This window comes from Pristis pectinata, chromosome 24 (assembly GCF_009764475.1).
Source record: "Pristis pectinata isolate sPriPec2 chromosome 24, sPriPec2.1.pri, whole genome shotgun sequence".
NCBI lineage: Eukaryota > Metazoa > Chordata > Chondrichthyes > Rhinopristiformes > Pristidae > Pristis > Pristis pectinata.
This window is the reverse complement of record NC_067428.1, coordinates 33,626,353-33,639,732: the sequence shown is the minus strand read 5'-3', so window position 1 is coordinate 33,639,732 and position 13,380 is coordinate 33,626,353. Positions and strand designations below refer to the sequence as shown.

Sequence of the window (13,380 nt, the reverse complement as noted above, 5' to 3'; positions counted from 1 at the left end):
CAAAGCAGTCTTGGGGCAGAATGCTCAAAGGCATCTTGTGTTGTGCTGGGCAGTGCCAACCAACAGAAGACAGCACCAAAGAACCACTCTAGGGGTGTGTGTGTGTGTGTGTGTGTGTGTGTGTGTGTGTGTGTGTGTGTGTAGGAGCACTCACGTGTCTGTCGTGTATCTGTGTGTGTGAGAAAGAATATATTATTACATTGCTAACACTCATCCAGGTACTTCAAAAGAAAGTTAACAGTTAAAAATGTAAGTCTCTTTGGAGTTTCGTTACATCCCTTCAGTTTCTTTATTAAAACTGAGAGATTTGTTGATTGTGAAAATGATTAAATTAGTAACCCTTAGGTACTATGGTTTGTTCTTTCAAACGTGATTCAAAAGTAATGGATCAAAGACCCCAGTTATTTCCTTATGAACTGGGGGAATGGGAGTTAGAAGAATGAAGTAAGATTGTCGGTGACCACTTATTTAAACTTGACAAAGCAGACCCTGAAGGGATGAAACCATGCAATGCTTCCACAAGCAATGTCCAGTCAGAACCAGAACAGTTTAGAAAATAATAAAATCAGCATTTATGGGGTTAGAATATCAAATCGTCTGGTAAAGGTTTGCAGGCAGCTGGTAAAGTTGTGACCTCTACTCTGGGGCGAGTCTATTCCATCCCCCTCCTCTGAATTTATAACCAAACACTCACCTTTCCCTGTTGTCTGGTGTGGGTCACGTATATTGTTGGTTCACAATTAAAAACTAATCTTGGGTATGAGACTCTATGAATGTAACCATCCTCAGTGACAGTGGATCCCAACATGTGAGGGCCAAATACAAGGCTGCTGTATTTGCAGCCACCTTCATCCAGGAGTGCTGAATTCTGCAGATTCTGAAATCTAGAGCACAAGAGATTCTGCAGATGCTGGAATCTAGAGCAACACACACAATAAGTGCTGGAGGAACTCAGCCCAAGACATCGACTGTTTATTTCCCTCCGTTGATGCTGCCTGACCAGCTGAGTTCCTCCAGCACTTATTGTGTGTGCTGAATGGATAATCCATCTTAACCTCATCTGAGGTCCCCACCTTTGCAGACTCAAGCTTCTAGAGATATAAGGCACAGAAACAGGCCCTTCAGCCCAACTTGCCCCTGCCAACCACAGTGCCTACCTGAGCCAGTCCCACTTGCCCATGTTTGACAAGTATCGCTCTAAACCTTTCCTACCCGTGTATCTGTCCTGTGGTAAACACACACACACACACACACACACACACACACACACACACACACACACACACACAATCATACTAATTCAAGTACTGGGATCAGCTCTACCATTTAAAGTCACGGCTGATGTAATTTCAATTCTGCATTCCCACTGACCCACAATAACCTGACACCCATTTGCTCATCGGGAACCTATCCAGCTCTGCTTTAAAAATACTCACAGGCTCCACTTCCATTACCCTTCAGGAAGGGAATTCCAAAGACTCACGAACTTCTGAGAGAAAATAATTTCACTTCATCTTTCACTTCACTGCTTATTTTTTAAACAAAAGCCCAAGTCCCACAAGAAGAAACCTCCTCTCCATATTCACCCTGTCAAGACACCTCATGATATCATATGTTTCAATTAAGCTCCCTCTCACTCTTCAGATACGAGCCTAGCATATCCAACCTTTCCTCATAAAGTAACCTGCCCGTTCCAGGTATCAGACCAGTAAACCGTCTCTGCACTGCTTCCAGTGCATCACCCTTCTTCCTTAAATTGGGATTGTGGTCTCATCAAAATCCCAATATAATTGAAGCTTGACCTGCCTAGTTCTGTGTTCAGTTCCTGTAGCATTAAACAATTGGCTTTCCTAATTACTTGGTGCAGCTGTGTACTGGCCTATACTTAGCATGTGGGAGGAAACCAGAGCACCCAGCAAAAACCCACACAGCCACAGGGAGAACATACAGAGTTCACCCAATGAAAGGACTGAACCAGGATTCCTGGAACCGAGAGGCAAGCTGCACCACACGTCCTGCTAGTAGAGAAGAAACATTTATGCCCACTCCGCTTTGTGGTAGCTGGACCATCTTCCATCCACACCAGCATGTTATCTACCACACCGAGCTTTTAATTTCCACAAAAGCCTTTGATGTGGCACCTTTTCAAATGCCTCCTACAAGTTTAAATATTATACATCCCCCGTATCCACAGCGCCTGCTTCTCCTTAAAAGAACTTCAATGAATTGTTCAAACGTTATTTCCCTTTCACAAAACCAAGTTGACTTTGCCTGCTATAAATATTCTTAATAATACTTCAAACATTTTTCCAGTGGCGATGAGAAGCAGACTGGCCTTTAGCTTTCTGCTTTACTGTGTCCCTCCTGTTTTAAGGAGTTACATTTTGTATTTTCCAATCTAATGGAACCTACCCTGAATCTGGGGAATCTTGGAAAATTAAAATCAACCCATTAACTATCTCACTAGCCACTTCTTTAAAGACTTAAAGGTGAAGAGTAGCAGCTCGCAGCTCCAACAGTTTGCTGAGAAGCATGGGCCATAACGAAACAGCTGAGAACACTGGGTAGGGGGAAGGGAATGGGGCCACACAGCATACTGAGTGTAAGTCTGAAGGCCTACAGCCCAGAACCAGCACTGTCTGTAACCAAGCAGTTTGGGCACAGTTATAACAATGGCATACACCCAACAATGAAGAAGTGTGCACAGGCACGTCCAGTCCACAAAAAACAGGAAAAGTACAATCATCAGCAGAGTAGGAGGCAATGTTCAACAATGCTGTCAAATGGCACTTACTCACTATAAAAACCCATTCAATGATGCTCAGTTTGGGTTTCCCCATCACACCCTTGGTCCAGACATGGAACAGAGAGCTGATCTCCAGAGATGAGGTGAGAGCAACTGCCATTGTCATGAAGGTAGGGTTTGACCCCGTGTGGCACTGAGGTGCCCTGGTAAAACTGAAGTCAGCGGAGATCAGAGGAAAAACTTCGCAGGGACTGGAATCGCAGCTGTCACTCAGGGTGGTTGAGTGTCAGAGGTCAGTAATCCCAGCCCCAGAACATCTCCACAGGAGTCCTTCAGACCAGGATCCTACTTTCTTCAACTGGCTCATCTTTCACCTTCCTTCCATCGTGAGGTCAGAAGTAGAACATTTTCTGATGTTCCATCTACAACTCCTTATAAAATGATGTGTGCAGTTAGACTTGGACAACACTCAGACACAGGCTGAACTCTCACATCAGGTTAGGGCTCTGCCTAACAAGATTGAATTTAACTACTTGCTCTTTACTTTCAATGGCATTCCCATCACTGAACCACCAGTCATTAACTCTCTGGGGTTGATCAGTCATCCGGAACTTAACTGGTCCAACTTAAATGGGTGTGAGGGTGGGTCAGAGGGCAGGCAGCCTGCAGGGAGCATCTCACCTTCTCACTCTCCAAAGCCTGTCCACCATCTGCAAGGCCCGCCAGATTTGATGGAGAACTTTCCATTTGCCTGAATGAATGCTGTTCCAACAACACTTGAGAAGCTCGACTTCATCAAGGAGACAGCAGTGGCAGCCTGTCCAAAACCCTAAATATTCACTCGCTCCACCACAGGTACCCTCGACAAAGGTCAAGGACAGTAGGTCATGGGAACACCATCACCTGCAGGTTCCCCACCAAGCCACACACCATCCTGACCAACACTCTCATTCCTTTATGGCTGCTTAGTTTAAATCCTGGAACTGCCTCATCAAAAACACATTTCCTGAAGTTCAAACAGCCAGCTCACCACCACTTTTATTAGGGCAATAATTGCTGGTCTGACCAGTGACATCCACGTTGGTAAGGAAATCAGAAAAACCTCCTTGATGGGTTGGCTCCAATACCTCGTATGGTCAATAACCAACCAACACTTGAGGCTTCACAGACTGCTTGCTGCCTGTTTGATCATACTCCCTTCAGGAGGTGAAACTTTTAATGAGGAAGGGAACTAACGTAAATGAAGATAAAAATAATTGTGTTTAACTGAATTTTAGAATAAAAAATTGCATAAGTTCACAAAAGAACATTTATAAAAAACTGTACAATGAAAGTGTAAGAGAATTCAGAAGAGAATACAATTGATTAATTTTAATTAATTTTGCTTCACAGATCCAGTGAAACCACCATCGCTTCCGAAGAATGTAGGTATTTCTTTATTTGATGGTTACATGTACAACTGAGCTGTTTACAATCATAAGACTGATTACATCTGATCTGTTTTTCTGAAAGAACTCTTCATTCAGATATGTTTCCTACATTTTCAATATCTCTTTTGCAATTCTTATCAACTTACTGAAGAAACAAGAGACTGCAGATGCTGGAATTTGGAGCAAAAACTAAACTACTGGAAGAACTCAGTGGGTCGAGCAGCCTCTGTGCAGTCAAAGGGATGGTCCATGTTTGGGGTCGAGACGCTACATCAGGAATGTTGTATCTGTGGAGAGTCGATGGCCTTTCATCAGATGCTGCCTGACCTGCTGAATATTTACATCTTCTGTTGTTATTTCAGATTTCCAGCATTCACAGCCTTTTGCTTTTCAATTTCTTTCATCATTTTGTCCTTGGTGAGGAAACAGCCCCAGCCACTTATTTCACTTCATCTTGTCCACAGTCGTCTTATGGGATTTTTGTTATTGAGGAGATAAGTCACTGCAATGTCCTCTGAACAGCATTTGGAACCCACCTGAACAAAGCAAAGATCACTGTTCCTCCTTAACTGAGCTGGCAGAAGAGCCATTAAGGGTGCAGAGTTTGAACCGGGATGTGCTGAATAGAATATTTACTTGTCCCAAATCTGGTGCAGAATGTGAAACAAAAAAAGGGAAAAAAGGACAGAGGTGAAGAGAGAGGGAAGAAAGCAGGATTTTTATATGTATTTAGGTTTATTATATATTTTAAATTCTCTAGCAATAATGAAAATCTGAAAGAACAAAAGTTCTCACTGTTGAGTTAATTTTTAGTGCTTGCAAGGATGTTTGAGAGTAATCGGGATTTATCATGCCATTAAAAATTTACTTACATTAAAATGGAAAAGCATTTTAACTGAGTTTAGTGGACATATAACTTCCAGCAGGTGTTATATACTTCAGCTGAGAATTCCCCTGGTGAGAAACTGCAGGGGAAAAATGGTATCAGTTGTGTAGAATCATTGGACTAATGATTTCATGGTTAATTAAATCCCCCAAACTGAGGATTTAATTAATTAAATCATTTGGAATATAAAGCTAGTATTAGTAAAACAACTGGATTGATTCAAAAACCCATCCGCTTCACTCTACAGAAGGAACTCAGCCATTCTTACTGGGTTCTTTTCTCGACCTGGGCCTCCTTCCTCTTTCCTTGTCCACGTTTTGTGAATGGAACCCTCTGTTCCCTCCTCCCTCTGACGGTCAACCTCTGCATCAATCACTCTTCCACATTCCCACTGTTCTTTGGGTAACAGACTTCTGCACTTTATATTCTCTTGTGTTTATTTTATGTGGAAGGCACCAGGTTGTATTCTTCCCCGTACATGGAAACATTCTCTGTATCCATTGTTTTAAAATGTTCTGCAGTTTAAAGACCTCTAGGTCACCTTTCATCCATGATTTATTAGGAGAAAAGGGACTCAGTCTATCCATCCTTTCTCAATATGTAGCCCTAATATTTCTGGTATCACCCTTCTAAATCATCTCTGCACTTTTTCCAGTGTCACTAAATCCTTTTCATAATAAGACAACGGGACGGTATGTAGTACCCAAGCATGGTCAAACAAACTTCGATTCTGGTTTAGCACAACTTCCCTGTTCTTCAATTACATCCGTCCAGAAATAAACCCTACTGCATGGTTTACTTTTTTAAAATTGTCTAGCTAAACTGTGGTGCAACTTTTTGTCACTGGTATATTTATACTTCAAGACCCATTTGTTCCTCTACACTTGTACCTAACTAGTCAGTGACCCCACATTCTTCCTACCAAAATGTACCACCTCATACTTGTCTTCACCTTTATCTGCCAATCATTTGCCCATTCTTCAAGTTTATTAATGTCCTCTTGTAATTTGTTGCCTTTCTCCTCAGTACTGGCCAATTTGGTGTCAACTGTAAGTTTAGAAATTATATTCTTGATTCCAAAGTCCAAAGCATTAACGCAAGTTGTGAGCAGCAGTGATCCTAGCACTGATCCTCAAGGAAAACCAGTTCCCACTTTGCCTGCACCCTTCACTCCTACTCTTTTCCTTCTATCTTGAAGCCTGCTGGCAATTCATCCTGAATCCACCTTCTCCTGCCATACATATCTTGTATATCTTATCAAAGGCCTTTCTGAAATCTGGATATATTACATCAACTTCATCACCATGGTTTACTTTCTCTGTTGCCTCCTCTCCAAATTCGATAAGATCAGTCAAGCAAGTCTTTCCCTTTTGCTTATTCAATGTTATCTTTTTTGTCTCCAGCTGTTCTCTCATTCTTGCCTTTGGTAGGGTTTCCATTAGTTTTCCTACCACTGATGTTAAACTAACAGATCTATAATTCTATGGCCACGTTCTATCCCCTTCTTAAACGTAGGTATCACATTTTGCTATCCACCGGCCTTCTGACACTACACCTTTTTCCACCAAATTCCTAAATATGTGCAGAAATGGCTTTGCTTTGTCTTCCTAAGATTCTTATCAAATGATTGGATGTAATCCATCCTGACCAGGAGTTAACTTCTTTGAGTTTGATTTGTTTATTTCACGTATATTGCCTTTTTCTATTTTAAATGCATTCATTTCATATCTCATCATCCAGGGTCATGTGGACCTGTTTTATCTCCCTGCTAAATTATAACTTCATATTTCTGCTACCTCCCTGGCATTATCTGTGGTATGGTCCCGTCTTTCCCTTTATGGCCTTGTTCCCATCCCAGTTTTCTTGTTTATTCAGTATATCTGTAAAATATTACACTTCTCTAATGTTCCCTGATAATTTATTTTCACAGTTGTGCCCTAATTGATGTTTTGGCTTCTCTCCAAATCCCTTTATATTCATGGTTATCATGCACTCCTCTGCCTTCTATGTACTAAACATACACCCTTTTCCCATCGAGTCCCATTAATATTTAATTTGTTCTCCCCTTTTAGCTAAACACATTTCTCCTGCACTTTTTCCATTGTTGTTGTACATTGTTTATTTTATCTTCCCAGTTTAGTTCTCAGCTCCAAGAAATCAGTTTTTTTCCAACCTATTAACTTAGTTTTCACTGTAGTCCTTCTTTATTATCATCTTAAAGAATGTTTCATTATGGTCACAACTGACTAGATGCTCCCTTAGCTTTCCTTATCTGCAAAGAGAATTATGGATAGGCCATAATGGAGGCAATGATACCTTCATCATGCATGTTTATTAAAAATCTTATTTTCACTCTGGTGCTATTAACATTAATATATCATTTTGATGTTTATTTGTGCTTAACTAGTACACGTTGGTGACCTATAATATGAAGCCACCCAAGTCTCTTTGAACCATTAATATTCCGAGTTTTTCACTGGGCTTGGATCTCTTTTTTTGGTCCAAAACACTGACAATTCCTTCTGCCAAAGTTTTGTCCCATCCCTTAATCTAAAAATATAATTTTATGCCCTATCAATGATTTACCTCCCTCCTTTGATTGCCATTTCATGTTTCCCCTCAGAAGGAGGCCATTCAGCCCATCAATCTATATTGTCTCTTAGAGCCAACCCCATCACTCCCCACTCCCCCATCCGCCTCTCTGCAATTTATTCTGCCTCAGATTCTGAACAACTCCCCCCAGTCCTTCAGCCACCCAGCCACACTAGGGGAATACACAGCGGCCAGTTATCCTAACAGAACATCTTTGGGATGTGGGAGGAAACTGGAAAATCCACACGGTCGCAGGGAGAACATCAAACTCCACAGAAATGGCACCCAAGGGTAGGATTGAACTGTAGTCACTGGTACTACCTTCTGTCACACTGTTGTGTCTTCTGTGGCACTATGTTTCCCTTTGACCTATCCTGGCTAAACTGCTCTCTTTCAATTGCTTTCTCAAGCCCTATCCCAGATACCCCTGTCCTGTGTCTTCAGCTGATCCTTTCATTTCTTGTAAGACCTGTCAGAACAGCACAAGACTTCAGCTTGCCATTCCGATTTATGAGAATGTTGTCAATCCTGAGCTATAGGGAGAGGTTGGGCAGACTAGGATTTTATTTCTTGAGTGTAGGAGACTGAGGGGTGACCTTATGGAGGTGTATAAAAACACGAGGGGTGTAGATAGGGTGAATGCACACAATCTTTTTCCCAGGGAAAGGGGATCAAAAAACTAGAGGCCATAGGTTTAAGGTGAGAGGGGAAAGATTTAAAAGGGACCTGAGGAGCAACTTCTTCTCACAGGGATGGTGCGTGTATGGAATGAGCTGCCAGAGAAAGTAGTTGAGGCAAGTAGAATAAAGACATTTAATAGACATTTGGATAAGTACATGGATAGGAAAGTTTTAGAGGGATACGGGTCAAACGCAGGCAAATGGGACTAGCGTAGATGGGCACATTGGTCAGCATTGACCAGTTGGGCTGAAGGGCCTGTTTACGTTCTGTATGACTCCATGATGTGAATGTGGTGATGGATCCAATATCAGACCCTTACCTGTGCGTTGAACATAGTGAACAATTTCTAAGTTTTAAATGTTCACTCTAGATTTTCAATTTTTGTATATTATTCTATTTATTAGAGGTGATGGCCCTCGCCCTTCATATCACAGACACTGAGTCAGAACTCCCTGAATAGTCATTCATTTCTGCCCTTTCTTCTGTTTCACATCCTCAGTCTAGCTCTTTCTTCATCTGAGAGTCAGATCTACCTCAGCATTAGTCACAGCCCTGACCACACTTTCCCCTTGTAAACAGCTACATGTCTTCCATACTTCATGAATGACATTATTCTGTTCTATTGCGGAAAAGCATTATGTAAGAACAAAACATTATAATTGTTGAACTTCATATTTACTTGTTGCATGGTTCACCATGTTGATTATATTAGTTTTTGACTTTCAGAGACAAGGTGCTGCCAGCCTTACTTGCAATCTCGATGGATATACACCAGACCCAATTGAGGGTGAGATTTTTGTCTTCTCTTGGGCAGTTCCTTGGGACTGAGGATGCTCCTGTCTTGTTCTGTGACTGGTGAAGGCAATGTGGGAGCTGCAGGCTCTTCCACATGCTGGGCAAGAGGGTGGGTGGGTGGTTTGTGATGTGGTCGTGTGCTTCCAGTAACAGCAACAAGCTGCACACAGCAAAGGCCAAGTAAATATAAGAGTTGTCATATCTTTGTTCAGCCAAGTGTGGTCATATCCTGAAAAAGTTGGGGATTAGCATCTATATTCATAAGTATTTGGCAGTAAGTGACTCAATGCACACTTTGATTACAATCATTACAAAACAGTGAAGTAGGGTCTGAGATGCTTCGTGGCATTTTAATTGTTATGCTGGCCAGCTATTTCATTCCGTCTCCTGCAGGTGTTGATTCCTTCTTCATTGGGGTGTGGCTCATGGATTCCAGAAGTCTTTCAGCATTTCACTCAAATTATTCATCTGAGATTTAACAACCTAAATGGCCACTGTGAGTGACAGAAAGGAGCCCATCCAACACCACTTGGACCAGTGGCGACACACGAGACCACTGATGCTGGAATCTGGAGCAACACACAAAGTGCTGGAGGAACTCAGCAGGTCAGGCAGCTTCTGGGGAGAGAAACGGACAGTTGACGTTTCGGGTCGAGACCCTTTGTGTGGACTGAAAGATAAAGGGGAGATGGAAAGGGGTAGAGCAGGAGCTGGCAGGTGAGGGGGCTGATAGGCGGATGGGGTGGGGGAGAGTGGGAATGATATCAGAAGCTGGAAGGTGATAGGTGGAAGTGACAAAGGGCTGAAGATGCTGGAATCTGATAGGACAGGGAGGTGGAGCCTGGAATAAAGGGAGGGAGTTGGGGAGGGGAACCAGTGGGAGGGGTGTGGTGGTGATGGGGAGATGGAGGGTGGGGAAGGGAAAGAGAGAGGGTGGTGGGGGCCAGAAGGATCAGGAGGAGAGAGAAAAGGGATAGAGGGGGAGCAGTTAACAGAAGTTGGTGAATTCAGCTGGCTGTTCATACTCCAATTCCGCCAGGGCAGTCTGCAACCCAACGGCAGGAACATTGAGTTTGCCAGCATCCGGTAACTGCTCACCCTCTGTCCCTTTTCTCTCCCCTCCTAATCCAACTGGCCCCCACCACCCCATCTCATACCCCTCCCCCACCCTTTCCCTCACCAACACACCCCTCCCCACGTTCCCCTCCCCACCTCCGTCCCTTCGTTCCACGCTCCACCTTCCCCTCCAATCAGATTCCATCACCTTTACCTCTCTGTCACTTGCACCGTAACCTCCCAGTCTCTGATGCCATTCCCACTCTCCCCCCTCCCCCATCTGCCTATCACCCCCCTCACCTGGATCCACCCATCACCTGCCCACTCTTGCCCCTCCCCTCCCCTCTCAAAACGTCGACTGTCTATTTCTCTCCACAGTCGTTTTGTGTGCTGCTCCAATGGGGCCAGTATTGGCGATCTTGATGATAATTGGATGAGTTAAGTGGTGTTTTGAGTTCAAAATATATTCAATGCAAGGAGTTTCAAATGTTTGAATGCATTTCCCTTCATCAATGTTGTGGTTTAAATGTTTAATTAAAATCCACAAATTCTTTCTGTGCAGGGCGCCGGGTGCTTCCTATGGATACAGAATCATATGTCAGCCCTTACAGCGACCCTGAAGAGTTAAAGGACAAGAAATTGTACCTGAAGCGAGATTGCCTGCTAATTGATGAGGTGGAGCTGGGATCTGGCAACTTTGGCTGTGTTAAGAAAGGGGTGTATAAGATGAGGAAGTAAGTAGTTTATTTCCAAAATTAACAAATCTCATCGCCTAACATGGTTCATTGATCAAACTGACCACACACTGCTCACTCACATCTGCCACAGACTACACCATAGATGAGGAAAGGGGCAAGGAAACAATTTATCAAAAAGATGGGAGACTGTCAAGCAAACCAACCCACCAGGGCTGAAGTAGGTAAAGATAACTGCAATGTGAGGTCGGTACTCAATCAACCGATTGAAAATAAGCAAGAGAACGTATTGGGGCAAATGTTTCCTGCCCGTGCTCAGTGGTTTCAGCTATTCCAAAGGAAGTCAGTACCAGAATGACACAGACCCACATCATCCAGGCCATACCAAGTGATGAATTACATGTGATCTATTCCCATGCTCCATTGTTGGGCTCCAGATGAAGTTCTGGTCTGACATGTCAAGAACTAGTTGATGGCACTGGATACAGCAAAGGCAAATGGGATTGGACAATGTCGCAGTTGTGGTACTGACCGCGTGCTCCAGACCCAGCTGCCCAAGATGTTCCAGTACAGTTACAACACAAATAGACAATGTAGAAAAATGACCATATATGCCCCTTTCACTGAAAATAGGACAGCTATTTACTTCCCAATCACTCTCAACCTCAGCAAAGTGATGGAAGGTGCTGTCCACTGTGCTATTGTGGCACTTACAAATAACCTGCTCACTGATGCCCAGTTTGGGTTTCACTGGGACCACTTGGCTCCAGACCTCATCACAGCCGTGGCCCAAACTGGGATCAAAGAGCTGATTCTGAAGGTGAGGTGAGAGTGACTGCTCTCATCATCAACACAGTGTTTGACAGAGTGTGACATCAAGGAGCCCTGGTAAAATTGGGCATCAAAGGGACAGACTCCAGTGGTTGGAGTCATACCTCCCCCAAAGAAAGTTGATTGTGGCTGTTGGAGGTCAGTCATCCCAACCCTAGTTCATCACCTCAGGAGCTGCTCAGAGTGGCGTTCTACTCCCAACCATCCTCAGCCATTTTATCAATGACCTTCCTTCCGTACAAAGTCAGAAGTCGGGATGTTCTCTGATGCTTACACAATGTTCATTTCTGTTCATAACTCATCAGCAATTGAAGCAGACCATGGTTGCATGCTACAAGACCTAGAAGATATCAGTGATGATAAATGGGAAGCAACATTTGCACCACAAAAGTGCTGGGCATTGACCATCTCCAACAAGAGAGAGTCTAACCACCTACTCTTGACAGAATTGAATTGACCTGTAAGATCGGTTTGTAAGACAAGTTTTTCGCTGTACCTCAGTACAAGTGACAATAATAAACCAATACCAATACCATTAAGTTGCATTACCATTGCCAAGTATTCTACCATGTCCTGGGAGTTATCAGCTTCCAGAAACTCAGCTGGACCAGCCACATAAATACCATGTCTACAAGAGGAGGTCAGGGGCTGAGAGACTCATCTGCTGATTCCCAAAGCCTTTCCACCATCTACAAGACACCAACAGTGTGACATAAACACTCTAACCTTGTCCAGATGAGTAATCTATGAAGATTCTCAAGAACTCTCAAGAAGATTTGCACCACTCAGTACAAAGCATCCCACTTGATTGGCACCCCACCAACCACCCTAAATATTCATTCTCTCCACCAGTGCATAGAGTGGCTACACTACAGTTATTTACCCAGGCTACTTCAACAGTATCTTCCCAAACTCATGACTTCCACCACCTAGAATGACAAGGGCAGCAGGCCATGGAATACCACCGTGTGCAAGTCCACCTCCAAGCTAAGCACCGCCCTACATTGCTAGTCCTTCATCGTAGCTGGATCTATTTTCAAGAACTTTTTTCCCAACATCTCTGTGGAAGCACCTTCATAGAGATAAGCAATAAATGTTGGTCTTGCCAGCTACACATCCTCAAAATGCTTAATTTACAAAAATAAATGTTGCAGAATTGAAGACCTCATTCATTTCAATGGGGATACTTGACCTGCAAAAGATGAATTATTTTTTAAGAATAATGTGACCATGGTATTTTAATAGTTTAATCATTTCTATGTATTTTGATGTGTTTTTATTAACGTTAAAATGAATTATTTCTAATAATTTTATTAGTTTTTAAATTCTGAATGGAAGAGACATTTATGAAATTGTGAATGTCGATCAGAGCTTCAATAGGAGTTAAAGCTCCACCCATCTCTGCCTTCAGTCAGGGCCATTTGGTGTTCTTGGTGTTGAGTCTCCACCCACCATCTCAAGGGTGTGGAATACCAGTGGTACACTTTCCCTCCCCATCTGGAACAGGGTGGAGCAGAGACTGGATGGTAACCCAGATTTAGTTTGCTCTGGTGCATTAGAGAATGTATACAAGGACAACTGATGACAAAAAAAATGTCTGACTGAGACAATGAGTGATACACATATATATATAATCGTGAGATGAGACAACTCCTACTCAGTAATAGA

At 43.0% G+C, this 13,380-nt stretch overlaps 1 protein-coding gene across 2 annotated transcripts in view; it reads left to right on the top strand.

Annotated features, from left to right (window-relative positions):
* Positions 1 to 13,380, top strand: part of LOC127582521 (tyrosine-protein kinase ZAP-70) — a 94,247-nt gene that overhangs the window by 63,882 nt on the left and 16,985 nt on the right. For both annotated transcript variants that reach the window (XM_052037852.1, XM_052037853.1), the window contains exons 6-8: positions 4,139 to 4,170; positions 9,062 to 9,122; positions 10,749 to 10,920. In XM_052037852.1, the coding sequence (XP_051893812.1) occupies positions 4,139 to 4,170; positions 9,062 to 9,122; positions 10,749 to 10,920 (265 nt within the window). The remainder of the gene's footprint in view (positions 1 to 4,138; positions 4,171 to 9,061; positions 9,123 to 10,748; positions 10,921 to 13,380) is intronic.